Source organism: Dermochelys coriacea, chromosome 8, assembly GCF_009764565.3.
Source record: "Dermochelys coriacea isolate rDerCor1 chromosome 8, rDerCor1.pri.v4, whole genome shotgun sequence".
NCBI lineage: Eukaryota > Metazoa > Chordata > Testudines > Dermochelyidae > Dermochelys > Dermochelys coriacea.
Genome location: NC_050075.1, coordinates 22,114,030 through 22,141,926, shown reverse-complemented (window position 1 = coordinate 22,141,926; position 27,897 = coordinate 22,114,030). Strand labels below are relative to the sequence as shown.

The 27,897-nt window shown below is 46.0% G+C and overlaps 1 protein-coding gene across 2 annotated transcripts; it reads right to left on the bottom strand.

Moving 5' to 3' along the window:
* Positions 1-1,062: 1,062 nt before the first annotated feature.
* Positions 1,063-26,980, bottom strand: GRPEL2 (GrpE like 2, mitochondrial). Of its 2 annotated transcripts, XM_043520166.1 has the most exons (5): positions 26,818-26,980; positions 16,447-16,603; positions 12,629-12,710; positions 8,345-10,279; positions 5,149-8,208 (listed from the first exon to the last, which is right to left on the bottom strand). In XM_043520166.1, exons 1-4 carry the CDS (start codon positions 26,892-26,894, stop codon positions 9,924-9,926), a joined length of 672 nt encoding a protein of 223 aa, XP_043376101.1. In that variant the 5' UTR covers positions 26,895-26,980; the 3' UTR covers positions 5,149-8,208; positions 8,345-9,923. The 2 variants fall into 2 exon arrangements, with proteins under 2 accessions (XP_043376100.1, XP_043376101.1); XM_043520165.1 differs by lacking the exons at positions 12,629-12,710; positions 16,447-16,603; positions 26,818-26,980 and having other exon boundaries at positions 1,063-8,208; positions 8,345-9,923.
* Positions 26,981-27,897: the final 917 nt, after the last annotated feature.

Genomic DNA, 27,897 nt, shown 5'->3' with positions numbered 1-27,897 from the left:
TAGTTACCTTCTCATTTTTATAATATAAATTGAATTGGAATATAAATATTGTACTTACATTTCAGTGTATAGTATATAGAGCAATACAAGTCATTGTGTGAACATAAGAATGCCCCTACTGGGTCAGACCAAAGGTCCCTCTAGCCCAGTAACCTGTCCTCTGACAGCAGCCAGTGCCAGGTGCTCCAGAGGGAATGAACAGAACAGGTAATCATCAAGTGATCCATCCCGTTGCTCATTCCCAGCTTCCGGCAAACAGAGGCTAGGGACACCATTCCTGCCCATGATGGCTAATAGCCATTGATGGACCTATCCTCCATGAACTTATCTAGTTCTTTTTTGAACCGTTATAGTTTTGGCCTTCACAACATCCTCTGGCAAGGAGTTCCAAAGGTTGACTGTGCATGGTGTGAAAAAACACTCTTTTGTTTGTTTTAAACCTGCTGCCTATTAATTTCATTTGGTGACCTCTAGTTCTTGTGTTATAAGGAGTTATTAACACTTCCTTATTTACTTTCTCCACACCAGTCATGATTTTATAGACCTCTATCATATCCCCCCTTAGTCATCTCTTTTCTAAGCTGAAAAGTTCCTCCCCTCAGATGGAAGCCGTTCCATATCCCAATCATTTTTGTTGCCCTTTTCTGAAACATTTCCAATTCTAATACATCTTTTTTGAGATGGGGCAACCACATCTGCACAGTAGTAAGATGTAGGCCTACCATGGATTTATATAGAGGCAATATCATATTTTCTGTTTTATTATCTATCCCTTTCTTAATGATGCCCAACATTCTGTTTGCTTTTTGACCTGCCACTGCACATCGAGTGGATGCTTTCAGAGAACTGTCCACAGTGACTCCAAGATCTCTTTCTTGTGTTGTAACAGATAATTTAGAACCCATCATTTTATATGTATAGTTGGGATTATGTTTTCCAATGTGGATTACTTTGCATTGATCAACACTGAATTTCATCTGCCATTTTGTTGCCCAGTCACCCAGTTTTGTAAGATCCTTTTGTAACTCTTCGCAGTCTGCCTGGGACTTAACTATCTTGAGTAGTTGTGTATCCTCTGCAAATTTTGCCACCTCATTGATTACTCCTTTCCCAGATCATTTATGAATATGTTGAATAGGACTGGTCCTAGTACAGACCCCTGGAATTTTAGTTTGTACTGACTTAGCTAATACTTTTTATATAGCCTTTTGAAAAACTAGGTAAATATCTAGATGAGTTGATGTACCTCCTTGAAGACCTCTGCATACCCCTGGTTGAGAACCACTGCTCTACACCACTGTTTAACTGCCTCATTTTCACCCAAGCTGTATGTGCAAGTGACAGGGAGGCAGCATAAATAAATAGGTGTGCTAATGATAAGGCTGGTAGGTGTTTGAGTTGGAGAAACAGCAGTATACTCTGACCTTCCTTCAGCTATGCCTGTAAAGACTGCCCCAGCCTTGTCTGCAGACATTCTACAACTGGGTATCATTAGTGTACCTATGTTTCCTCATATTTACAAGATCTCCAACTGACCTGATTACACGGATATAGGTGGGGTGATTCTCATTTAGGAGTTCTTGCTTCTGGCTATTTGATAGAAGACTAGAAGAGCCATTAGCATGCATTACATGGTACAGCATACTGCACTTGCTGGGCTGGTTTTGTCCTTACACTGGCCCACTCTAGTCTAAGCTGCCACACTCTACCACTCCTAGCACCACAGCATGGGACAACAGCAGTGCATAGAAGTCCCTGCTGTGGCACCCACAAGGCAGTGGCCTCTGCAAACAGGTTTTATCACTGCTGTCTGGTAGCTAGGCCCCTTTGAGCAGCAGCTGCCTTTCACATAAGAACTGGGAGTTCACCCTATATTGGCCACTTGGAAATAAACTGCAGAGGCCCCCTCAGGAATAGGTGCTGTACAGGGATAATCAAAGCTGCCGGCAAAATTAGGAGACTGGGACCTACCAAAAAAGGGGTATAAGTTCCCTACATTCAGCCTAAAACCAGAATGGAGGGCAGACCTTATACAGTATGAAGGTCTGGGGTTGGGACAGGACAAGACAAAGATTTAATAATTTTATTAAGATAATGTTGAAGTAAAAAGAAAACGGTACAGAGTTTAGGCATAGAAGTATCTGGTTATCAGGGAATAAGGTACAGATTATCAAGGGGTGCGATGTTCAGTTTAGGAGCAGGTGGCGTAAGGAATACATAATCTGCAATCTCCCCGATTGGGGGTAAAAGTTTAACGGGTCAAAGTACAGACATTGAGATATGGGGGTATGTTGTCCATACAATGGCTATGTTCACGTGTGGAGTATAATTAGTGGATACAACGAGGATGGATCTACCCTCATTTGGTGGGATTTAATGTTCAGTGAGTTTATGGTTCCAGTTCATATGGTCCGGGGGGGGGGAGGGGGAGAGTCTCTCAGTCCCTTTCCCATGGTTGATGCACGATGTTGTACTGGCTCACACCTCCTGGTACAGTTGGTGGCCGGTGATGTGTTCGATGTAGATGTCCCTGGACCATCGGATTGTGTCCGAGACCATGAGGTGCCGCATGAGCCGTGCGTACCATCGACCAATTCCGCAGGTCTGCAGCACACGCTTGTTGCAGGGGTCCCAAGCGCCCAGGGCTCCGACAATCAGGGCATCCATCTGCACCTCGTAGCCCTTTGCTCTCAGGGTGTTGGCCGGGGGGTGTATTTTTCCAGCTTACAAGCTCGGGATTCGCGGAAGGCCGGGATCCTGTTCTCAAAGGAAACCGTGATGTCGATGAGGATTATCTTTTTCTGGTCCTCTTCGGTGACTACCACGTCAGGTCGCAACTGGCTGTCCGTCCCGGGGATGGTGGAGCTCACGGCGACCTCCCCCAGGCACGGTGCAATGGCTTTCACCAGGCGATTCTGGATGGCATTGTGGCGCAGCTGCCAGGCTCTGGAGTGGGGCTTGCAGCTGCACAGGAGTTGGGGCAGGGTCTCGGAGTAGCCACACTTCCTTTAACGCTTGTCTCGGTTCCCGTGGCGGACGGCTCCGTTGAGCGGGACGCAGTTGAACTGCCAGTAGGCGAAATGGGTGAAGCTGCCTCCAGCGAGGAAGTGGTTGCTGGAGTCCAACTTGCTGGTAAGTTCGAAGACTTTACCCTGGTCTGGCTTATGCTTCAGGGTTTCCATGTACGAGTGGATGGCCGCCTTCAGGGTCCTCTCCAGCATGCCCCTGGCGTTCGGGGTGACAATGGTGTTGTCATCGGACCTGATCTGTGGCACCAGGACTCCCAGCTCCTGGCGCTCCTCACACCACTCCCAGCGGCAGCCGATGCGCTTCCCCAGGCGACGCGTGGCATTGCGAGCGTGGGACCACAGCAAAGCGATGTTGCCACTGTCCCGTCCAAATTTGCCATCCAGAGAACCGCTCCAACGTGGAGGGTGTTTGCTGCCATGTTCCTTACCATGGCATTGGGACACGTCAGCAGGCAGAAGGCGTGGGTGATCACCGCGATGTCACATAGGTCACCCATGCGGGGGACATTGGCACCACCATGCCTATGGGTGATATAGACCAGCTCGTCGCTGGCTCTCTGGGGAAGGAACAGCCACTTCTTCACCAGCTGCCGAACAATCTTGTCTGCCTTGCCGAGGGGTACCTTCGCCACGGCGGATCCCCTTAGGACGAAAGAGATGCGGGGGATCAGGAAGGTGTTCAGGGCGTTTATCTTCTGCCATGGTGCTAGCAGGGAGGCGTCAATCTTGGTGGCATCCAGTAAGATCTCCTGGATGGTGTCCTCGGGTGTCTGTCGTACACAGAAACCCGTCGGCGTGCCGAGGTGCCGATATGCCTGCCCCTCTGCCAGGGGGATGATGGGCTCGCCCTGAATCTGGAACCATGTTGCCTGCACCGAGTCCCTTTTGCTGACGTCGATGTGGAGAGATGCGCACTTCTTTGCATTGAAGCGGAGCCCCATCCAATCGGCAGCTCGACTGGTGGCATCTAGTATATGTTGGAGGTTCTCTGGGTCATCTGCAGTCAGGACCAGGTCATCCGCGTAAGCCAGGACGCTCACCCTTTCGCCGTGGAGGTTGAAGCCATCTGTGTCGTTGGAGATCACTTGCAGCAACGGCTCCATGGCAAGGTTAAAGATGATGGGGCTGAGGGGACATCCCTGCTTAACTCTGCTCCGGATCGGGATCTCGGCGGTCTCCCCTTCAACCGAGTGAATGGTTGTGCTGCATCCCTCGTACACCTCTCGGATCACACAGAGGAAGTTCTCTGACATCCCAAACTCCTAGAGCGTGGCAAAGATGTGGTGGTGGGGCATGGACCCAAAGGCATTAGCCAGGTCGAGCCATGCTACCGTGCACTGCCTCCGCGCCCTTCTGGCCGTTTCGATGGTGGTTTGGAGGACAAAGTTGTGTTCATAGCAGCCCTCACAGGACATGAAGCCTTTCTGGGTGGAGCTGATGGCTCCCCCACTCACTGACCACTCCGTGATCCTCAACGCCAGGCAGCTGGCATAGTAATAAACAGGCATTTAGTCCTAGGGGGGCAGGAAGCCTGTCCTCCTCAGTAAATCCCAGAGAACATAACCTACCTTCAGATGACAATGAGTTCCAGTTGAAGAGGGTAACACTGTACAATAAAGCTATTTGAAATGAGTCGTCAATAAGGAGTAAACTTGCTCGAGTATATTGCACACAAAAGGGCAAAATGCGACAGACTGTGTGTCACATAAGGGCAGTGATTTGCAAGGTGAAATATTGGGAGATGCAGTAGCATCCGATCATTTTGCAGTAAGGCATTTCTCTGTGCAAACGGGCTTAGACTGAGGGCTGTATTTATGGACACGGCAAACAGTCCAGGAAGCATGGGATAGCAATGATGCCATCACATCATCGGATGGTTTAGTCCAAATCAGAGATCCTTGACGGCATACCTGTGGGAATGTGAAAGAGCCTACTCAGAGCCTGTCAGAGACATGAACAATATTTCTGGGAGTCCAGATGAAGGATCACTAAAAAACCCAGATGAATGCGTCTGATTCTAAACGGCAAGAACTAGAATAGCTACAAATCTTTAACCCTACAGTACTGCCCCCATTTAAACAGCACTTGCAATGGGCAATACATTTCAACAGTCAAAAAATCCTGAAAAAAAACTTTATTAGCGCGCACACAGTATCCAGACATCTAGAAGAAATCAGCAAATTCCAGCATTAACTCAAATCTCTGTCATCAATCATCAGCACCACTCCCCACACTTCCATATGAATTTCCCTTTAATACAGCTAGAACCTTTGGGTAAATAAGAATATAGAAACATATGAAAAAAAACCATACAGAAGGTTTCCTACCAACTACAACGATGTAACTTTTTGGAGATCAGCAATTCTTTGTTCATTTGACTCAGCAAAAGTGATATCAAAATACTAAAATATAAAAACAAATTTTTAAAATCAGAGTGCTAATAGCAATTGATTTATCACAGCTGTTTCAACAGAATCTGTTAATGAAATATTGAGAATTTGAGGTCCACATAACAACATGAACATTTTGCACTGCATACAGACAGGCTGCCAAAATTATATGATTGTGCCACCGGGAGTCTCATGGAAGAATTCAACCCCAATGTGCCCCACTGGCAAGATCTACGGAGGTCATGAAGTAAGGTGATTACTAACAAAGGAGGGTTGTCAGAGTCCAAGAGCAGAGAGCCATTTCTACTGACCAACACCACATATGAACAGCCATACTGAGTCAGACCAGTGGTCAACCTAGCCCAGTATCCTGTCCTCTAACAGCGGCCAATGCCAGATGCTTCAGAGGAAGTGAACAGAACAGGGCAATTTATCAAGTGATCCATCCTCCGTTGTCCAGTTCCAGCTTAGGGCAGTCAGAGGTTTAGGGACACCCAGAGTATGGGGTTGCCTTCCTGAACATCTTGGCTAATAGCCATTGATGGACCTATCCTCCAGGAACTTATCCAATTCATTTTTGAACCGAGTTATACTTTTGGTCATCACAACATCCCCTGGCAATGAGTTCCACAGATTGACTGTGCAATGTGTGAAGTACTTCCTTATGTGTTTTAAACTGGATGCCTATCAATTTTATTCCATGTGTTATGTGAAGGAGAAAATAATACTTCCCTGTTCACTTTTGCCACGCCAGTCATGATTTCATAGACCTCGGTCCTCTCCCCAGTTCGTCTCTTTTCCAAGATGACCAGTCCCAGCTTTTTAAATCTCTCCTCTTATAGACGCTATTCCCTACCCATAAATCACGTTGTTGCCTTTCTCTGTGCTTTTATCAACTCTATCTTTTTTGAAATGGGGCAACCACAACTGCACAAAGTATATAAGGCGTGGGTTTACCATGGGTGATATAGTGGCATTAGGATATTTTCTTATTATCTATCCCCTTTCTCACGGCTCCTAACATTCTGTTAGCTTTTCACATTGAGCAGATGTTTTCAGAGAACTATTCATGATGAGTCCACAATCTCTTTCGAGAATGGTAATAGCTAATTTATACCCCATCATTTTGTAAGTATAGTTGGGATTATGTTTTCCAATGTGCATTACTTTGCATTTACCATTGAATTTAATCTGCCATTTTATTGCCCAGTCACCCAGTTTTGTCAGATCTCTTTGTAACTCTTGATAGTCAGCTTTGGACTTAAACTATCTTGAGTAAATTTGTGTTGTTTGCAAACTCTGCCATCTCACTGTTTACCTTTTTCCAGATCATTTATGAATATGTTGTACAGCACTACTCCCAGTATAGATTCCTGGGGGACCCCATTATTTACCTCTCTCGACTGTGAAAACTGACTGTTTATTTCTACCCTTTGCTTCCTATCTTATCCCATGACTCCAGCTGAACACACATTTGTTATCCAGTCATCTACATTAAGTGCTCAAGTTCCAAGGTTTTATTATTTCCAAGGGTGTATTAAAGTGGAAATGATTAGTGTTTATGTGACATTTTCCCTCCTCCGCCAAACCTTCCCTTCTAATACACTTCTGTGTTCAGGTCGGGCCATCAAAAAGTGACTGGGAAGAAAAAGCCAAAGGGCCCAATTCCTCCATGGTGTAACTCCCTGAAGTGGCCCCCTGTGTTTAGCGTGCAAGCTTTACACAAACCATGGAAGACAGCAAGGGGACTGGAATCTCTACAGAAGAAATTCAACCTAGCCATAGACAATCTACACCACATGAGAGATGTATGTGTGTTTGAAAGGCAACAGCTCCAAAAATTAGCCTAAGCTGTCTAACTCCTGCTAGGGAATTTGGGAGATTGGCCCATTGAGGTTTTCTTAGTGGCACTTTCATTGTGGGATTCAAAGTGAAGTCGAAAACTAGGAACAACAACAGCGATACCATGCCTCTCTCTAGCACCTTTAGTCAAAGGAACTCAAAGCACTTTATACACCTTAAATTAATCCTCACAACAGCCCTGTAAGGTATGCCAGTATTGTAGAAGTTACACAGATAAAGAAACTTAAGTGGATATTTGCTAGAACTGATCCAATATTGCCATGAAGTATTGATTTCCAGGGCTGAGATTTCAAGTACCTGCCTCAACACCCACCTCAACATCCTAAATGGTCAGAGGCACATACACACACCAAGAAGTGTTTTGTAATGAAGAACTGGAACGCTGAATCACCCCTAAGGGAACTATGGGTACCGATGTCATTAAGAGCCAGTTTTGCACTAATATGAGAAGAGACATGTCTGTCTTTGAATGAAACTCATTCAGATGAATATGTTCTATGTTTATGTAATCTTCCCAGAAACTCTTAATTTGTAGCTGCCTATTGATGGAGGTTGTAATCTTGAGAGCCATCACAACAAAACCATGGGTACCTCTCCTGCATTTTTCAGCATCTCACATTTGCAAAGGAATACCTCCTCTGAGCTAGAGCTAGCACCCGCACTAGACAAGAGTCTTTGGAAGCAGAGCCCAAACACCTGCCAGACCATAGGTTTGATAGCAAGTGAGAGGGCAAGAACTCCTGAAAGTACAACTGTTCACCCTCCTTGCCTTTTATAATGCAGCTGATAGCTTGGGGTCTTCTCTTCCATTATTTATCCTGCTGTTCATTAAATGAGGGTTAGATTCCCATTTAGCTCAGAGATAGACATTAGCGTCTAGTAAGTCAGTAATGCTGGGGATGAGGAGTCTACCCATCCTTTCAGGGCTGGAAATGGTCACCCCGATTCGCTGTCCCCTAGGGACGGCTCTGCAGGTCTGAAGTCTTAGCTGGAGAGCAAACATTAATCTGATCAAGTTTCAGTTGATGATTTTTTTTTTTAAAAAAAAACCCTCATCCATACTGAAGGTATCACACATACAAACTGTTCAGAAACAGAGATACACATGCCCTATGATCTTTCGCCAGGCTGCACCAGCCAGACTGCCTTGAGCTAGAACACTTTAGGCCAGCTCCCACTCTCGACTGGCCCTTGGATCCCTGCCTCTCTTCACTTGCTCATAATTGCTGCTGCAACTGATTCAAGGACACTTGGAGCTTTTGCTAAGACTTCTCTCCTTCCATCTAAAAAAAATGAAGTAAAACCTAGATTTGATGTCTATCCACAGCCAGGCAGAAATAGGCTCTGAATTAGGGTTGGGAAAGTCATCAGTGTTAATTATGTATCTGTTAGCTGGTGGCCTGACAAAATAAGAGATCATATTTCCCTTTTCAGGGTTAGTAAAGAATGAACCGTTTCTGGTGCTTGGAAGCTGTAGCACAAATGATCTAGAGATAGATTTCCCTTCTCTTAAAAAGACTTCTTGTTTGGAGACCAGGCCTAGATCTTTGCTCAGAGCTGAGACTTGAGAATAGTTCCTGCTCCCCCTGCCTGGGGTCACTCCCACTGTTTAACTTCAGTGAGAAGCAGACAGGTCTGCAGGGCCGGCCCTAGGGAGGTGTGGGGACCGGGCTGGAAGTGACATCACTTCTGGGACTGACTGCGCCGGAAGCAGGTAGGAGAGGCTGGTGGAGGCGGTGCCTTCCCAAACAGCCAAGTGTGGCTCTCCCTCCCCCAGCCAGCGGTTCACCCACTGCCCAGGCGGCGCTGGCCCGTGGGGGTCCCCAAGTGTGGGGCTGGAAATGGTCACCCCGATTCGCTGTCCCCTAGGGACGGCTCTGCAGGTCTGAAGTCTTAGCTGGAGAGCAAACATTAATCTGATCAAGTTTCAGTTGATGATTTTTTTTTTTAAAAAACCCTCATCCATACTCAAATACAAGATGATTAGGGCTTTGTTAATTCAGAATTGCTTTTTCTGAAGAGAGATGAGAAAAGTCTGGCTGAAAATGGCAGATGCTTTCACAGCTCCTTCTGCCTAAGGGAAACGGGAAAAAAAATAAGATCACAAAAGAGTCTCATAATAATACTTAGCACTTAGCTAGAGCTCTTCATCTCTACGGTGCATCTCAAATATTATTTAATCCTCATGACGGCCCTGTGAGGTGGTCAGTAAATATTATTATATCCCTATTTTACATATAGGGAAACTGAGGCAGAGTGGCTAAGTGACTTGCCCAAAGCCACGGAAAGAGTATGTCAGAGCTGGGATCGGAAGGCAGAAATTCTCTTTCCCTAACTCCCTCTTCCCCCAGTGTAAGTTTTGAGAGAGACGTGAATACAACAGAGAAGGGGAGCTAGCAGTGCCACATGCTTCTGATAAATAGCAGGACTCCCAGTATTTACACACACTCAGAAAAAGTGACATTAAATAATTGAGCCTCTTGGAATTAAAGCCAAGATTATGCACATGTTGTGAAGAAGCCAATGTACGATACAAACCTAGCTTAATAAATAAAGACAAGACATGCAGCTGATATCGCCACTGTGTGGCAGAGTCCTCAGCTCATTAAGGTCCCAGATCCCAGTAGGTGCACCCATCACATTACTCCTGCGACTCTACTGCCACACCAACTTGTGCGTGTCTGATAGTGCGGCCGTGGAGTTTATAGCCATCCTGAGTCACTAGGGCCACTGTGCCCGGCTGCATCCCCTCTGCTGGCACATGGCAGACTATTTCATGGTCGTATGGATCATATTTGCCACCGACGGGGTTCATCTTCTGAAGGCCATGCTTGGCAAATACTCTTTGCAACTTGGCCTCTATGAGGGAGAGGCCTTCACAGATCTTCTTGAGGGTTGGTTTTGGGTCACTAGGCTCTGCTTCTCTTGCAGCGCTCTCAGTAGCCTTCTCCAAGATATCAGCTACCTCCACCAGGTCCTTGCAGAAACTCTGGATCCCTGCAGCCACATACACAAATAGGCAGGATGTTAAGCAATGTCAATTCAGTGGTAGACAGTGCAAGGCTACAGCATCAGCCCAGGGCATATTGCCATGCCACACTGGAAGGGACTGATCCTAAGAGATGACTGCCTTCAGCTGCCACTTCAATGGTAACTGAGGGCATTCAGCATCTCCTGTGACTGGGACCTCAGTATTGTACAGACAGTACTTAAGAGTGCACTACAGGCTCCCAGAGACCATAGTAATGGGTGAAGCATATACCTAGGCAAATCAATAGCTATGCAATATGCACAGGTTCCATAAAGCAGAGTTATTTCACAAAGAGCCTCAATACTTTGTTTGTCCTGTAACATTACAGTGAGACTTCAGGTGACCCCTGGTAACATAGGCGTGGTCTAGAATCCAAAGCTTGTTGCCATTTAGGAAACCCAGCTCAGTTTGTATACATTTTGGGTAGCTGTATATTTCTGGTTGCAGAGAATCTGATATGAAGATTGACCCAAAAAACCCTCTCTCAGGTGGTAGGCACATGTTCACTGAGGCCTGTCTACACTGGCGGGGGGGTGGGGGGGATCGATCTAAGTTACGCAACTTCAGCTATGTGAATAATGTAGCTGAAGTCGACGTACTTAGACCTACTCACCGCGGTGTCTTCACTGTGGTGAGTCGACTGCTGCTGCTCCCCCGTCGACTCCGCCTGCGCCTCTCGCGGCGCTGGAGTACGGAAGTCAACAGGAGAGCGCTTGGGGGGCGATTTATCTCGTCTAGACTAGAGGTGATAAATCGACCTCCGCTGGATCGATCGCTGCCTGCCGGATACTATAGGCATACCCTTAGTAACATAACATAAAAAAGGATCTGAGATAGATGGGAGAGGAAAGGGGAAGACATTAGCAACAATTAAACACTGCATACTCCCGTATATATAGGTTTGACAGCTATGTAGAGAACTAATATGGAAGAGAAGGAGGAGAAGAAAGAAGAGAAGAGAAGCATCCATAGCAGATCAGATATTGGTCTATGTAGCCTTGCATTCGGGCTTATTCCAATGCCTTACTGAACCCCATGTTTTCCCAGCTGACCAATTCTAATGTAAAGCAAGAATCTTTATTATTTCCTTTTTTCAGAGTAGCAGCCGTGTTAGTCTGTATTCGCAAAAAGAAAAGGAGTACTTGTGGCACCTTAGAGACTAACAAATTTATTTGAGCTGTAGCTCACGAAAGCTTATGCTCAAATATTATTTCCTTCAAACCTAAAACATACACTATAAAAATACCCCAAGAAATTCAAGAGCACCAACAATGTAGATGGACCCTGAATGCAATAGCTATTTCCAAGCAGACCAGGCAGGCACAAAGCAAAGGAAATATAGGCACTCCTACCCAGGATAAACTCCAGCAGCCTTCAGATAAGCGTTAACTAATGAGAAAAAAAGGAAACTCCTAGGACTGATATGGGCTACAGAGCTTTCTATCCTTAGGTTTCTGGCTTGAATCACAGTCACACCAGTAGTATCCTAGAGTGCTACCATCTGATGATTGCTTGGCAACCTATGCGATATGAGGTGGTAGACTCAGCCAAGTTCCAAGCTGACAGGTGCCCACATCACATAAAACCACAACTAGCATTTCCGATGACAGTTTAAGCAAAGGTGCCCAGGACTGGATTCTCCATGGGGACTGAACTACCCTCTCACCCCTAGAGGTGGTCCCTTCACAGAAGGGTTAAAGTATATTGACAAGACAGTGTGTGGAATGCTTGCTCTGCTATTTCTCATGTTGCACCTGCTCTATGGATAATCAAGGATATCAGTCTCCAGAGCTATCAATCCAGCCCATTTCACCAACACTAAGTTTACTAAACATATTTTACGAAGAATACATTAATTGAGAAACATTAATTGGCCTCTATTCCAGCATGCACTACATCCATGAATTTCATAGTGGAAGAACAGGATCTCAGTACTAGAAAGGAGATTGCAGCTTGATGACATTGCACAGAGCATGAAATAAACTCCAAGTGCCAATTCTCAGCTGGGGTAAATCATCTTCAGTGAAGTCAAGGAAGCTATGCCGATTTACACCAGCTCAGCAGCGTTTTACAAATACATCACCGAGATAAACCCACAGGATTTGGCTGAACATGCAAATACAACAGCTAGCGAGTCTAGCCACCAGTCACTTCAGGCCAAACACCACAACAGGCTTTAGAAAGAACAAGGGCAGAAGGACAGGGAGGGGAAACTGCTTATTTGTACTTTCCGCTCTGTTTCTTAACTGTGCTTAGCCAAGCAAGTCACACTGCCGCAAACAGCTCCTGCATAATGCCAGCAGCACTTAGCTTACCAAACAGCTTGGCATCTTCCACAAACTTCTGTGTTCTCCTCCGGACATTTTCAGAATCCGCCAAGGCTTTCCGGTATCGCTCCTGCACACACAGCAACGGGCACAGGCATCAGACAAGGGGAATGATCCATCACAGGGCCACACCTATTGCTGTAGAACCTTGCATCCCCCTACACAGACAGTCTAAAGAAATACTCCCCCTGCAAGTTACCAGCTCATGCTGGCTCCCCGACCCCAGTTACAAAGCACACACATGCCCAATGGCCTCTTCCATTGCTTGAGGCAGCAAAACTAGGAGCAGATTAACAACACCCAAGTCACTGGTCAGGAGGATTTTGGGCACAGCTGAGCAGACCATTCTGCACTGTTAGGTCAGTCTGCTGTTTTTGGACCATTCAAGGTGCAGCTCTTGATGGATTCTCTCTCTTAGTAGCTGACTGGGAGTCTTAGCAATGAATGTGCAATCAGCTGATGCTTTGCTGGTGCAGAAGATAGCTGCTGTCAGGGTAATAATTTCTAGAAAGGCCCTGCATCTTTCCCTCTTCTTTAGCCTTTCCTACTCAAGGGGGTAGCTACAAAAAAAAAAAAAAAATCTCACCAGTGCAGCTGAACCAGTGTTGGCAGAGGTGGCACCTCTAGGGAAGATTAGCTCTTTTAAGTACCATGTGAATTAACCCTGTTTGGAACAAGTCTAATCACGGTGCTCAAATTGTTGTGACAGCGGTGGCTCCTCAACAGAGGGCTGCCAATATTGCTCACACCACAGTAGCTGAACCAGTGTTGCTCTCCCCAACCTGACAGTGGTGGCACTGTGATAAAGTAGAATTGGAGACCCCTCTCCCTCTCCCACACACACCCCTCTGTTTGTTTGGGTGAGGAATAACATTTTTCAAGAAATGCCTCAGCAGAAGTGGAATCTTTTGCAATATTTCAAATTCTATTTTCACTTGCCACATTGGTACATTTGCCACCCCCATTTTCTTCTTATCCCAATGCAAATGTACCAATGTGGCAAGTGAAAACAGAATTTGAAATATTGCAAGATGTAGAGACAATAGCGAAGTCCAATAAAATGCATTTGTTTGTAGCACCCTTCATAAAGTGATGATGCGCAGGGTGATCTCAAGAGAGGGCTCTCAACTCTATTGTTTGTCTGCTCTGTTAGTTTGTCAGACCAGACTCTGTTGCCCTTCAGGCACTGTGTATCCATGAGGGAGCATGGAGCCATCTTGGGGAGGAAGTTCATATAGTTAATACATTAGTAGTGTGCTAATTTACTACTTGCTCAGGAACTTACAGCTTGGTGGATAAACCCATTTTATAAATGTAAACAGTACAGAATCATAAAGGGATTCAGAGCATCAGCCAGTAATGACGGCTATGAATTTACCTTAATTGTGAGCTCAACTGTAACGAGTGAGTGAAAGCTCATAAAATGGCACAATCTATAATAATACAAACTGATGGAAAAAGATGCAAAAGGGAGACAAAGGCTGAATTAAGCCAAACAAAAAGGCCTACTGATGTAACTCAAAGACTGGGTTACAATCAAACCTGATAAACAAGAGACGTTCTCAACTGGAAATCAATTAACCAAAATCAGGGTGCTGGAAATTAAGCCTACTTGGTAAACAAAAGGGGTTGGGATATTTTGCCCATCATTCCCTTTTGGGATCCTTAAAGAGACAAAAAAGATTTGGGAGAAAAAAATATCAAGAAGCAGCAGCTGTTTGCCAGCAACTGCTGAAGCAAGCTTTACCACCATGGCTGCCACCCCCGCCGTCTCCTGGGATCCCACCATCTATTGTAACACCACTGGGCCATCCTGATCCTGAGAGATGCCCTGACCAGACTGGACCAGAGAGCAGGACACAGATGACATCACCACTTCCACCCGCTCTGTCTAAATCCCAACCACCACCTGGGATGTGACACTGTGTGTCCTTTTCCTTCTTCACCTTATTTCTTCTCTTTCCTACCCCTCTCCTTTTTCTTTCTAAGAAGAATCTGGCTTAGTCGGCCAAGACTGTGTATTTTGCAACACCATTGTAAACCAGAGAGGAAGATAAAAGCAATGCCCTAAACAGCCCGATGCGGGTACAAGTTTGCCAGATCTCAGAGTGGCTAATAAGACAGCGTACGATGCCTCTGTTTCTCCAATAGTGAGGTTGCAAGTGAAAGTCAATACCAGAAATGGAAGTTGCATTTTCTATCTTTGTTGTTTTCCTCTTTTGTGTGCATCTTATTTTGTGTTCTTGAAAATGGGACTGGACTTTAACAAGAATAGCAGCTCCAGCCAATTTCAGTTAACTTTCTCTCTTTTCCCTAAAAAAGGGACAGTTATTAGGATCTTTAATACCATCAAAGAGACTGTCAGCCAGGGAATTTTCCCCACTAAAGACTCTATGGCAAAAAGGAAAGGGAACAAGGAAAGCTGTTACAATGAAAGCCTTACATAATACTTTACCTGTTTTCCTTTCTTTTCTGTGTCTTTAACAAAAGATAAAAAATTTTTTAATGATATGTTTGCCATGAAATGAAACAGGCTGAGATCTGCTTAATGTTGAATTATGACAGGGTCACATTAACATCTTTGACCCCATTAATTCAATTGACATTAGTACAATGGGGGAAGGGTTACAGAATGGAAGTAACTCATTGCTTTGAGGTGGAAGTATGAGGGCATTCCAATTAAGATGATGCAGCACAAATGAAACAGCCATCTCTTTCAACTGTGGAGAGTCACAGGGAGAGGACAGGGAGGAGGCCAAGTCTAGAAATGCAGAAGGAGTGAGTGACCTAGGACGTGATTACAAGTTCACAGAGATGGGATGAGTGATTCCATTCTAAAAATGATGAGACTGATTAACTGATAAGATGAAGGAACTGAAAGGGATAAAGGCGAGGGTAGAGGCGCAGACTTTGGGATTTCCCCTGGGGGTGCTGGACCATCCCCCCACCTCTTCCCCCAAACCCCTCCTGCCCCGCATCTTCCCACCCCCACGCCTCCTGCAAGTCCTTGAACAGCTGATTGCAGTGGGAGGGAGATGGGGGGAGGGAGAGGCTGATCTGCGGGGCTGCTGAGCACACACTATTTTTTCCCCTGGAATATCCATGGAGTTGGTGCGTATGGTAGAGGGAAGGAACACTGCTCTGTTACCTAAAGCAAGAGTAACTTGGCCACAACACCTTGTACCTAGAGTTTAGAGAGCAGGATTTCAGAACAGATGCTGATTTCCAAATGCATAGAAAACCACCTCCTCAAGTAAGAAAAGCAGCTAAATACATTTCACACATCAGGCCTGCCTGAGCTGGATCATTTTGCACATTTATCTGAGCTGTATAAACCCTTCTAAGACCTGGTGATCCTTGAATGCCATAAGGCCAGGCTAATGATCATCATCCTTTGAATTCTCACAAGACACAGGCAAAATTACTGCAGGTCTAAATAGAGAACACTCAAAGATTTGAACAGGGAATCTCTAACACACACACAGGATTTGCTAGCCAGGATCAGACTACTTGGTTCATCCAGTCTGGTCTCCTATTTCCAGCAGTAATCAATAGCTGATGTTTTGGAGGAGGACATAAAGCACTTTGCTCATGTTATGCAAGGGTAGCTGGTTGTCACCCTGCAGCCTGGAGATGGCTGCCTTTCCGCGGTGAAGAGCTTTGAGATGAAAGATGTCATCTATAATGTATTCAGGCAGGTGGCTTAACAGTGAAATGAATGAAACCTCCCACTTTGAAGGGACTGAACCCTGAAGATACCTTTGGTGGGGATACCTTTGCTAAGATGCTGCTAGTGGTAGACTCACAGTTAAATCACGGACTTGTTCTTCCAGTTTGCTGGCTTTGAGCTCTAGAGTTCGCTCAGAAAGGGGATGCCTTGGCTCATCGCGGGGATCCTCTGGTCCACATTCATCTCCCGTGCTCCTCTGCTGGGCCGCAGTGCTGAAGACACACAGGCAATCTCTGAAATACAAGCCAAGAGCAAAGAAGGAAGAGAAACATGAGCCAGAGCTCAGAAGGGAAGATGTTGCTTTGTGCCCATCAAGGTTAAAAGCACATTCTCTTTGGAGACACCTAGGTAGCATCTTAACTCATGTAAAAACAAATAGATATGAAAGGCAGATATCATGCTTTGGTGCTTAGATAATACAGTGACTGGCGCCAGTCAGACACCAAGGCCTTGCCTACACCACAAAGTTTTGATGGCAAAAGGCACCTTTGCCAACAAAACAGGGGAGGTGTCCACACTGCAAAGCTACTTTTGGCAGCAAACCTCTGCTGTTCTGCCAACAAAATAGAACCACCTCAGCGACAGGCATAAAGTTTTTTGCAGCGAAGTTAAAGCGACAAAGCGTTAGTGTAGACACTGCTGTTCGTTTTGTCCACACAACTGGCTTCCACCAGTATCCCACAATGCCTGCCTGCTCTGCTCACTGTTTTAATCTCTGCTGCCTCGTAAGCATGTGCCCCTCCCCTTTCAAAGCTCTTGGAAGCATTTGACAACTGCACCTGCTGCTCTGTTTGGGGAACCAAGAGCAAATCATTAACATGGAATGCTCCCGTTCTGCCCTGCACTAGGAACACAGCAACAGGCTTGAACAGGGACTGGCTGGCTCATTACAAAAGCAGCTTTGCCTCTCCTGGAATTGACACCTCCTCATCTATTATTGGGAGTGGACCACATCCACCCTGATCGCATTGGCCCTGCCAACACTGGTTCTCTACTTGGGAGGTAACTCCCGTCTCTTCATGTGTCAGTATATTGATGTCTGCATCTGTAATGTTCACTCCATGCAGCTGAAGAAGTGGGGTTTTTACCCACAAAAGCTTATGCCCAAATAAATCTGTTAGTCTAAGATGCCACCGGACTCCTTGTTGTTTCTGTGGATACAGACTAACACGGCTACCCCCTAAGACTTAGCAGCAGGCAGACTGCTGCTGCAGGGAGCGGGGTAAGGGGGGCGGGGGGGGGGGGGGGAGGACACAGACTACTGTGCTGCTTTGACATTCCTCAGCCCAGAGAGCTCACAGAGCTACTCAGGCTGTGGCTCCCACCAGCTAAGGAGGCCGTGGGAGAACTAGGAGGGAATCACAGGACCATAGGCGGGCAGGCAGGCAGGCAAAGGGGGCTGCTTGGGGAGAGGAGCTTAGTTCCATCATGGAGGACAGTTCCACCAATGGCTGTTAGCCAGGATGGGCAGGGATGGTGTCCCTAGCCTCTGTTTGCCAGAAGCTGGGAATGGGCGATAGGGGATGGATCACTTGATGATGAGCTGTTCTGTTCATTCCCTCTGGGGCACCCGGCATTGGCCACTGTTGGAAGACAGGACACTGGGCTAGACAGACCTTTGGTCTGATCCAGTATGGCCGTTCTTATGAGAGACTGCTGTGCCCGGCGCAGAGCCGAGGCCTGACGTGGGGGGTGTACTCTTCCCCCTGCCTCAGGATAGGTCGCTCAGCCTGCTGTCTCCCCTGCCCCAGATATACCACTCTCCTCTCCCTCCCCTCACACACTTCAGTTGAAAAGCTGACAATCTACTAGGAACTGGAAGCTCCTAGAAGGATGGGATTGAGAAACCTCCATCAGTGGATGCTATACCTGCCCCCCCAAGCATTGCAAACCCTTCCCAAAGCACCCTGCAGCGACCTATCCTGAGGCAGCAGGAAGAGGACACCCCTCATGTCAGCCCTCGGCTCTGCTCGGCACATAAGTCTCTCATAAGAATGGCCACACAGGGATAGCTACCACAGTGTTGCACTGTTCTCTGTGTCGATGCAACAGCTGTTAGTGTGGATGCACTCTGCTGACAAAAGAAGCTAGCGTGGACATGCAACAGTGGTTTTAATTAGGGCTGTCGATTAATGGCAGTTAACTCACACGATTCACTCAAATAATTGTGCTTAATCGCAGTTTTAATCGCACTGTTAAACAATAGAATACAATGGAAATGTATTAAATATTTGTGGATGTTTGTCTATATTTTCAAATATATTGATTTCAATTACAACACAGAATACAAAGTTTACAGTGATCACTTTATATTATTTTTTATTACAAATATCTGCACTGTAAAAATAATAAACAAAAGAAATAGTATTTTTCAATTCACCTCATACAAATACTGTATTGCAGTTTTCAGAGTAACAGCCGTGTTAGTCTGTATCCGCAAAAAGAACAGGAGGTCTTGTGGCACCGTAGAGACTAACAAATTTATTTGAGCATAAGCTTTCGTGAGCTACAGCTCACTGGGGCCCCCTGTAGGGCTGTGAACAGGTTTCGGGGGGGCCACCCAGCAGGGCCAGCATTAGACTCACTAGGGCCCAGAGTAGAAAGCTGAAGCCCCACCACATGGGGCTGAAGCCCAGGGCCCTGAATCCTACTACCCAGGATTGAAGCCAAAGCCTGATCAATGTAGCTTTGTGGGGGCCCCTGGCAATTGCTCTGCTTGCTACCCCCTGATGCCAGTCCTGGCTTTTATATGCAGAAAACCAGTTATTGTGGCACAGGTGGACTGTGGAGTTTTCATAGCATGTTGGGGGACCTCAAAAAGAAAGTCTGAGAGCCCCTGAAATAGTATTTTTCAATTCACCTCATACAAGTACTGAAGTGCAATCTCTTTATCGTGAAAGTGCAACTTACAAATGTAGATTTTTTTAGTTATATAACTGCACTCAAAAACAAAACATTGTAAAACTTTAGAGCCTACAAGTCCACTCAGTCCTACTTCTTGTTCAACCAATCGCTAAGACAAACAAGTTTGTTTACATTTACAGGAACTAATGTTGCACACTTCTTATTTACAATGTCACAATAAAGTGAGAACAGGCATTCCCATGAGACTTTTGTAGCTGGCATTGCAAGGTATTTACATGCCAGACATGCTAAACATTTGTATGCCTCTTCATGTTTTGGCCACCATTCCAGAGGACATGCTTCCACGCTGATGACGCTTCTTAAAAAAATAATGAGTTGCAATATTTAAATTTGTGACTGAACTTACTTTTTCAATACTGGCTCTCTTTTACCTGCATTCTGCCATATATTTCATGTTATGGTAGACTCAGATGACAACTCAGCACGTTTGTTTTAAGAACATTTTTGCTGCAGATCTGACAACATGCAAAGAAGGTATCAATGTGAGATTTCTAAAGACAGCTACAGCACTTGACCCAAGGTTTAAGAATCTGAAGTGCCTTCCAAAACTGAGAGGGATGAAGTGTGGAGCATGCTTTCAGAGGTCTTAAAAGAACAACACTCCGATGCAGAAACTACAGAATCTGAACCAACAAAAAAGAAAATCAACCTTCTGCTGGTTGCTTCTGATTTGGATGATGAAAATGAACATGTCGCACTTCTTTGGATCGTTATCGAGCACAACCCGTCATCAGCATGGACGCATGTCTTCTGGAATGGTGGTTGAAGCATGAAGGGACACATGAATCTTTAGTGCATCTGGCACATAAATATCTTTCGATGCTGGCTACAACAATGCCATGTGAACCACCTGTTCTCACTTTCAGGTGATATTGTGAACAAGAAGCAGGCAGCATTATCTCCTGCAAATGTAAACAAACTTGTTTGTGTGAGCGATTGGATGAACCAAAAATAGGGCTGAGTGGACTTGCAGGCTCTAAAGTTTTACATTGTTTTATTTTTGAATGCAGGTTTTTTTTGTACATAATCCTGTATTTGTAAGGTCAACTTTCACGATAAAGAGATTGCACTTCAGTACTAGTATTAGGTGAATTGAAAAATACTATTTCTTTTGTTTTTTACATTGCAAATATTTGTAATAAAAAATAAATAAAAAATGAGCATTGTACACTTTGCATTCTCTGTTGTAATTGAAATCAATAGATTTGAAAATGTAGAAACATCCAAAAATATTTAAACAAATGGTATTCTATTATTGTTTATCAGTGCGATTAATTGCGCGATTAATCATGATTAATTTTTTTAATCGCTTGACAGCCCTCGTTTTAATTAAAGCGCTTTAATTAAAGCAACATAACTTTTGCCGACAAAACTTTGTAGTTTAGACAAGGCCTAAATTACTTGGAATACGTAAACAGAGTTCAAATGCAGAGAGCTGCATCTGCTTTTTGGGGAAAAAAGGAGATTAGCCTAGGTGGACAATAAAACTTATACCCATACAACTTGGCATGTTCATATCTAGTTCAGAATCCTTGCTTCCCCGTTGCTTCACCTGCTGAAAAGTGTGTGCGCCTAAACGCCTGGAGACTAAGCTACTGTGGTTCATGCTGCAACAGCCAGGTCACTCACCCCGGAGACTGATTCTAGAACAAGCTGGCTCCTACAGTGGCAGCTGAAATTACAGAACCACCAGAGTCAGGAAATTGGACTAAGCTGTATAAACACTAAGTACTATCCAGGTTCATAGGAATTTGTCCCAACACAACTTGGTGACTCTCTCAAAAACTAGTTAAGTAAATAGAAAAAAATCAATCAGCATGTGAGACATTTCAGTCAATGCTTGAAAAACAGGCAGCAGATTGCACAGCCTGTAAAATAATTAAAACATTTAGCACTAACATGGAACTTCAAAGCCTTTGGCTAACACTAACCATAATGCCATCCTGAGAGCTGAGTCACTCACTATTTAACACCCCTAGTCTACAGATGGGACACTGAGGCAGAGAAGCAATATCTTTCAGAAAGTCACAGAACGAGTTTGTCAGAACCAGGACTGACATTCAGGAATTCACTGGCTCCAAGTCCTGTGCTCACCCCAAGTCTGCCTATCATCCTCTCAAACTTCACACCAGATTAGGATTACATTCATAGTTTGGGGAAGTGTTCCTCCAAGAAGGCTCCATTCAGAAAGCACATTGGCATCTGCTGAACAAAAGAGTTTCTAAATTCTTGGGAGTGCCTATTGAGCTCTCCCCCAAACCAAGATTTTAAATCTCCCCTTTAAAAAAGGCTTGTTGACATGGTAATCAAAAGCTTTACACCATCCTATGACCATCAAGCCTAACTATTAGTTAACAGCTAATAGTGTTACAATTCCTCACTCAGCAGGCCACCTTCTCCTCTCTTTTGTCTTTGAAAGGAGATTGTCCCATGTCCCACAAGACCAACAACTGATATCCAGAAACTTCCTTATCCCTTCCAAACTACATCTGCATATAAATATCTGCTAATTAGGTGCTTAGTGCACCATCTGAATGGCAAACTGTCCCTTTTAGTGTGTGGCAAGCCAGGGTGTGAATCTCAACACACTAGTTTGCTGCACACTAACTTGTCCTATGAACCCTGCTACCATGAGGTGGCTTTCCCTGCACTAGGCAATCCATACATAATAACCCAAGAACTATCCTAGGGCCTGTCTACACTAAGCAGTTTTCCAAAAAAATTACCCATTATTGCAGCTCTATCTGTGAGAGTACCAGCACGGACAAGGAGCTGATGGCTGCTAGCATTTTAACCACCACAGCATGGAGACCTATTTTGGACAGAGGGATGTGATTTGGAGCACTTTTAAGGTGCCTATTGCTGTGATATCTAAGTGCCAGCCAAATCTATGTTGGTGATGGTTCCCCCCCTCAAATCTGTTATAATGGCTGAAGACTGAGCAAGCTTTTGCACTATAGAATAGACTTCACAATGCAACATTAAAGAGATAGACTGAGGATATCTCAGTGTACGAACTAACAGTGGTATCCCATTTGCTTTATTAAACTTAACCACTATTGAACAGGGTATCAACGCTGGTTTAACCAAAAGCTGAGAACAAGTATGATTTGCATTCCTTATGTAAAGCCATAAATAACTTTTGACAAACAATTTCTATTTCTTTCCAACTTACTCCAGCTAAATGAATGAATGAAGGTGTGCGTGTGGTCTCTCTTTCCTCTCTCTAATTACTATTGTTTAGATACATAAAAGTTGGTTTAACTGGTGAATTCAGCTGCAGGGTGTATTTTAGTCCAAAACTCCTGGGGTCCTGGACAGGGCAGTTTCAATACAGATTACTGGAATCAGAAAGTACAACTCATCAGTCAGATGGTTTTCTCATGCAAGCATCCTAAACTGCAACTTCAGTAACTTGAATTGTAAAGACTGGGAGACTGGAAGAGAGGAACCTTGAGTAGGGGCAGAGAGGTTATTTTACTGCTGTATTTGGCAGCGGTACAACCACTGCTGGATTACGTGTCCAGTTCTGGTGTCCACAATTCAAGAAGGATGTTGATAAATTGGAAAGGGGTTTAGAGAAGAGCCACAAGACAACATGCCATATTGTAACTGAGTTCCTTGAATCTGTCTATCTATTTTGTTTAACAAAGGGAAAGTGAAGCAGTGACATGATTACAGTCTATAAGTACCTACATGGGGAACACATATTTGATAACAGGCTCTTCAGTGTAGCAGAGAAAAGTAAAACATGATTCAATGCTGGAAGTTGAAGCAAGACAAACTCAAACTGAAAATACATTTTTAACAGTGAGGGTGGTAATTAACCACTGGAACAATTTACCAAGGATGGTGGTGGATTCTCCATCACTGGCAATTTTAAAATCAAGACGGGATTTTTTTTTCCTCAAAGATATGTTCTAGGAATTATTTTGGGGGAAGTTCTATGGCCCGTGTTATACAGGAGGTCAGACTAGATCAGTCGTTTTCTAACTGTGGGTCGCGGAATGTAAGGCATTGGGTCGCAGCGGCTCTAGTCAGCATTGCCGACTGGGCCAGTAAAAGTCCCGTCGGTGGTGCTGCCCGGCTAAGGTAGGCTAGTCCCTACCTGTTCTGACACCGGGCTGTGCCCGGAAGTGGCCAGCAGCAGGTCTGGCTCCTAGGTCGAGAGGTGGGCTTGGGGCTCTGTGCACTGCCCCCTCCCCGAGCACCAGCTCCACATTCCCATTGGCTGGTTCCCAGCGAATGGGAGCTGGGGTGTGTGAGGGGTTCCTGCGGGTGAGAGCCTCGCGGAGCTGCTTGCGCGCCAAGGAACCGGACCTGCTGCTGGCCACTTCTGGGGCGCAGCGCGGTCCACGGTGCCAGAACAGGCAGGAAGCCTGCCTTAGCACCCCCACTGCGCAGCTGACTGGGAGCCACCTGAGGTAAGCCCATGCCCAAATCCCCTGCCGCAGCCCTGAGCTCCTCCCACACCCCAACCCCCTCATCCCCAGCTCCGTAGGTTCACAGGCATCTAGCCAGTCATGCCACAAAAATGCAGTTCGCTATCACAAGACAGAGAGAGGCGGAGACTTAGAAATAACTAGGGTGTGTTATTTTAGAATTAAAAGCTGCAAATGGCAAGCAGTTAATTAAAAGTTGCTCTTTAAAAAGAAGATAACAATATTAACTGGTCACTATTTCCCAAAATTAAAAGGAGACACACAAACTTTGGGGGGGGGGGGAATTAGCTTAGCTTAGATTTCAAAACAGATCAGTGCAAGTTTGGAAAATTTTAAGATTTGTAAAGGAAAAAGTGTATATGGGTTGAGTATATGAATTGTAATTATGCCTTTTGACCCATAAACTTTTTACATTTCATTTACATAAACTTCAGTCACTGAAGTTAACAAACATGCAGCAGATGAACCATTCAGCCAAAATAACTTTGAAATGCAACTGGCAGCCCAATCACCTACAGTTTTATAATCCACAGATCAAGACAAATTTTGCTTTAAAACCCTATATAGATATTTCAAGGTGTTGCTGCTCATTCACTTCCCAGGAACAGAAGTTTAGTGAGCTGTGCATGTGACTTGTGGTGGGTGGGTGTGTATGCACGCAAGAGCGAGAGAGGAATAAATGAGCTAGAGTTTCAGCCAGAGAAACCTGCCTACGTGAAGCAGAGAGCTGCCTGCATGGACTCCCTTTCCGAGCTAGTGAAACCAAATCCAAGTCCCAAAACACACGCTCATCCTACAGAAAGTCCCAACTCCCACATGCTGTTTGGATTAGCCTGCCTCATGTGGCAGAGGAGGAACAAGAGCTCTCTCACAGAGCAATGTTTAAAAGGGGTTTGCCTCAGTTGTCCTTTAACACAAGGTCTGAAGTGGGACTCGCGTAGAATGGACACTCCAGGTTAATCCTCCAGGTTAAACCACCCAAAACAGGAGTCAACTACCCCAATCAGATACACAGTACAACTGTATTCAAATCTGAAACTAAGCCCAAGAAACACTTCAACAATATAAAATATTAGGTTATGTATGTAATGGGCAATGCAGCAACACTACACTAATTGACAAATTTAAAAGCCTTTTGCAAAGTGTTTATAGAGGCACAGAACTGTATTCATAAGGCCACTTGTCTGCTTTTCTAATACTGAGATAAAGACAGTGGGAGGCGAGGGCAGAACTTGGCCCACTGCATTTATTATACAATCACTTCCTTTTAGAAGCAAGCTAAACTGTTCAAAGAACCTGCTTTTCAAAATACATCTTGCTTTCACTTTTTGCATTTCTGATTATTGTTTGCAGTGTTGCTATAGCCATGTTGATGCCAGGATATTAGAGATACAAGGTGGGTGAGGTAATATCTTTTATTGGACCAGCTTCTTTTGGTGAAAGGTATCTGCCTGAAGAGCTCTGTGTAAGTTTGAAAGCTTCCTATTTCACCAGCAGAAGCTGGCCCAATAAAAGATATTACCTCTCCACTTTGTGTCTCTTATTTCTGATTAGTTATCTGAAAATCCATTTAATAGACATTCAGACTCCATTTAGATATTTATGTCTATACCCTGGATGTTTCACCAAATGCATCCGATGAAGTGAACTGTAGCTCACGAAAGCTTATGCTCAAATAAATTTGTTAGTCTCTAAGGTGCCACAAATACTCCTTTTCTTTTTGCAAATACAGACTCACACGGCTGCTACTCTGAAACCTGTCAAATTTTTCCAAAGGTTCATTGCACCAGTGGGATCCCCTGCGTAAGCAAGTTTGCTGCAGCCGAGACCCACTTCTAAAACCATTTTAGTTAAACCTTCTGTAAGCTCATGTATTTGGAAGAGTTTTTACAACAGGTTCAGTCACAGGGAGCCTGTCCACACTAGGCCCCCCAACAGTGCAGCAGAAGCAACGGGAACTTGTGTGTCATTTTCCCTCATGTAGCCAAGACTGGAGCTTGTTTTTTTTTTTTTGTTTTTTTGTTTTTTTTTAAATTCTAGACAACAATTTGCTTTCTATATACACACTGCAACAATTCCATACCTAGAGCTTTGTCAGCATATACCAACTTCCCCACACATATGCCCCAATATGATTTTTTATTTGTATTATAGCAGTCTCTAGATGACCCAGTCATGGACCAGCTGCAGATGCATTTGTTTCTGGCCTCAAAAAGAAACAGGGGCCAGCCACATTCTCATGGAAAGCCTTAAAAATGACTGTAGTGAACATGCCTCCAGCAAGGTCTATGGTTAGACCTTTCCTGAAATACAGTCTGAATTACTAGCCCTTGTGCCCCAGAAGTGATTAACACCTGTTCCTCATTACTCTGTTACCGTCTCCTCCTCTCACTACCAGCACACAGCCATTTTTCTTCCTTTGACTGCTCGAGGTTAAATGAAACCAAGTCCCTGTTTACATCTGATTTAGGAACAGGAAGGCCAAGCTGAAAACACAAGTGCAAGTCAAGCCAGAGGGGTCAGCTCATTGCTGGGCGGGCCCCCGCTCCCCTCTGCGGGCCAGGCCAGCACTCAGCAGCGGCCCTGGCGCGGGGAGCAGCTTGAGGCTGCTCGCCCTGCTCCCCCGCGAGTCCGAGGCGCACAGCCCCAGGTGAAAACCAGGCCCTCAGCCCTCAAGGTGGCCTCCCAAAACGGAGGAGCTCGGACCAGCGGCCGCGTTTGAAGATTTTAGCTTGGCCGCGCTCCGACGCCTTCGGGCTCCTCCGCCGGACCCCGGGGCGCGGTGCCGCGCCGCGCCGCCTCCAGCCCGGTCCGCCTGGGCAGGGCAGCGGAGCAGCAGCCGGGCAGCACTTAGCAGGTGGCTCACAGCTCACCCGAGAGCGCAGCTGCCCTTTGCTAGCCTGCGGTGGATCAGCGGCCAAGCCCCCCATGCCCGCCTCGCTGCCCAGCGCGGACAGCCCGGGCACTACGGTGAGGGGCGCGTAGGGAGTACGGGGGGCAGGGGAGCGATGGGGGCCAGGAAACGCTCTGGACAGGGCCCCTGTGTGATGGGGATGAGCGGCCGGCTCCCCCCGCCTTACCTGCCGGGCCGCCGAGCGCCCAACGAGAGCAGCGGGCTGAGGTAGTGCCGGGCCGCCCGCAGGGACCTGCCAGCCATGCTCCCGCCTCCCTCCCTTGGTCCGCTGGCGTGTGACTGAGCGCCGCCCGCCGGGCAATGCGCCCGCCCCCGGCAGAACTACAGGCCCCGTCGGCCCCCGCGCCGCGCCGTCATGGACTCCAACTCCCATTAGCCCCCGCGTCATCGGGCACGGGACTATGTGCCTGCTGCCGGCCTCACAGGGCGGTGGGGACTCCAACTCCCATTAGCCACTGCACACGGGGCGGTGCTCCCCCCTCCCGGCAGGCACCGCGCGGAGCTGCCCTTTCAGCCGGTGCTTGGGCGCCTGTCGCTGGAGCGTGGCGCTGGCAGGAGGATCATCCTTGCTCCCACCCCCGGGTCCTAGTGCCGCCCTCGGCCACAATGTTACACGCTGCCGCCAGTAGCGGTGCTTGGCGTCTAGACCAGGGGTTGGCAACTGTTCAGAAGTGACGGGTTTCAGGGGAGCAGCCGTGTTCGTCTGTATTCGCAAAAAGAAAAGGAGGACTTGTGGCACCTTAGAGACTAAGAAATTTATTTGAGCATAAGCTTTCGTGAGCTACATCCGATGAAGTGAGCTGTAGCTCCCGAAAGCTTCTGCTCACATAAATTTCTTAGTCTCTAAGGTGCCACAAGTCCTCCTCTTCTTTTTGTTCAGAAGTGGTGTGCCGAGTCTTCCTTTATTCACTGCAGTTTAAGGTCGCGTGTGCCAGTAATACATATAGAAGATCTCTTTCTATAAGTCTATAATAGATCACTAAACTGTTGTTATATGTAAAGTAAATAAGGTTTTTAAAATGTTTAAGAAGCTTCATTTAAAATTAAATTAAAATGCAGAGCCCTCCGGACCGGTGGCCAGGCCCCAGGCAGTGTGAGTGCCACTGAAAATCAGCTTCTGTGCCGCCTTTGGCACGCGTGCCATAGGTTGCCTACCCTGGTCTCGCCTCTAGAGGTCCCTTGGGCTGCCCTGCCCAGGCTCCGGTGCCGGGTGGGGGAGGTAGCCTGCCCCAATCTGCCCCCTCTG

What these genes read in the sequence shown, in the direction of transcription:
- GRPEL2 (XM_043520165.1), bottom strand. Translation starts at nt 4,282, where the DNA reads ATGTCAGAGAACTTCCTCTGTGTGATCCGAGAGGTGTACGAGGGATGC.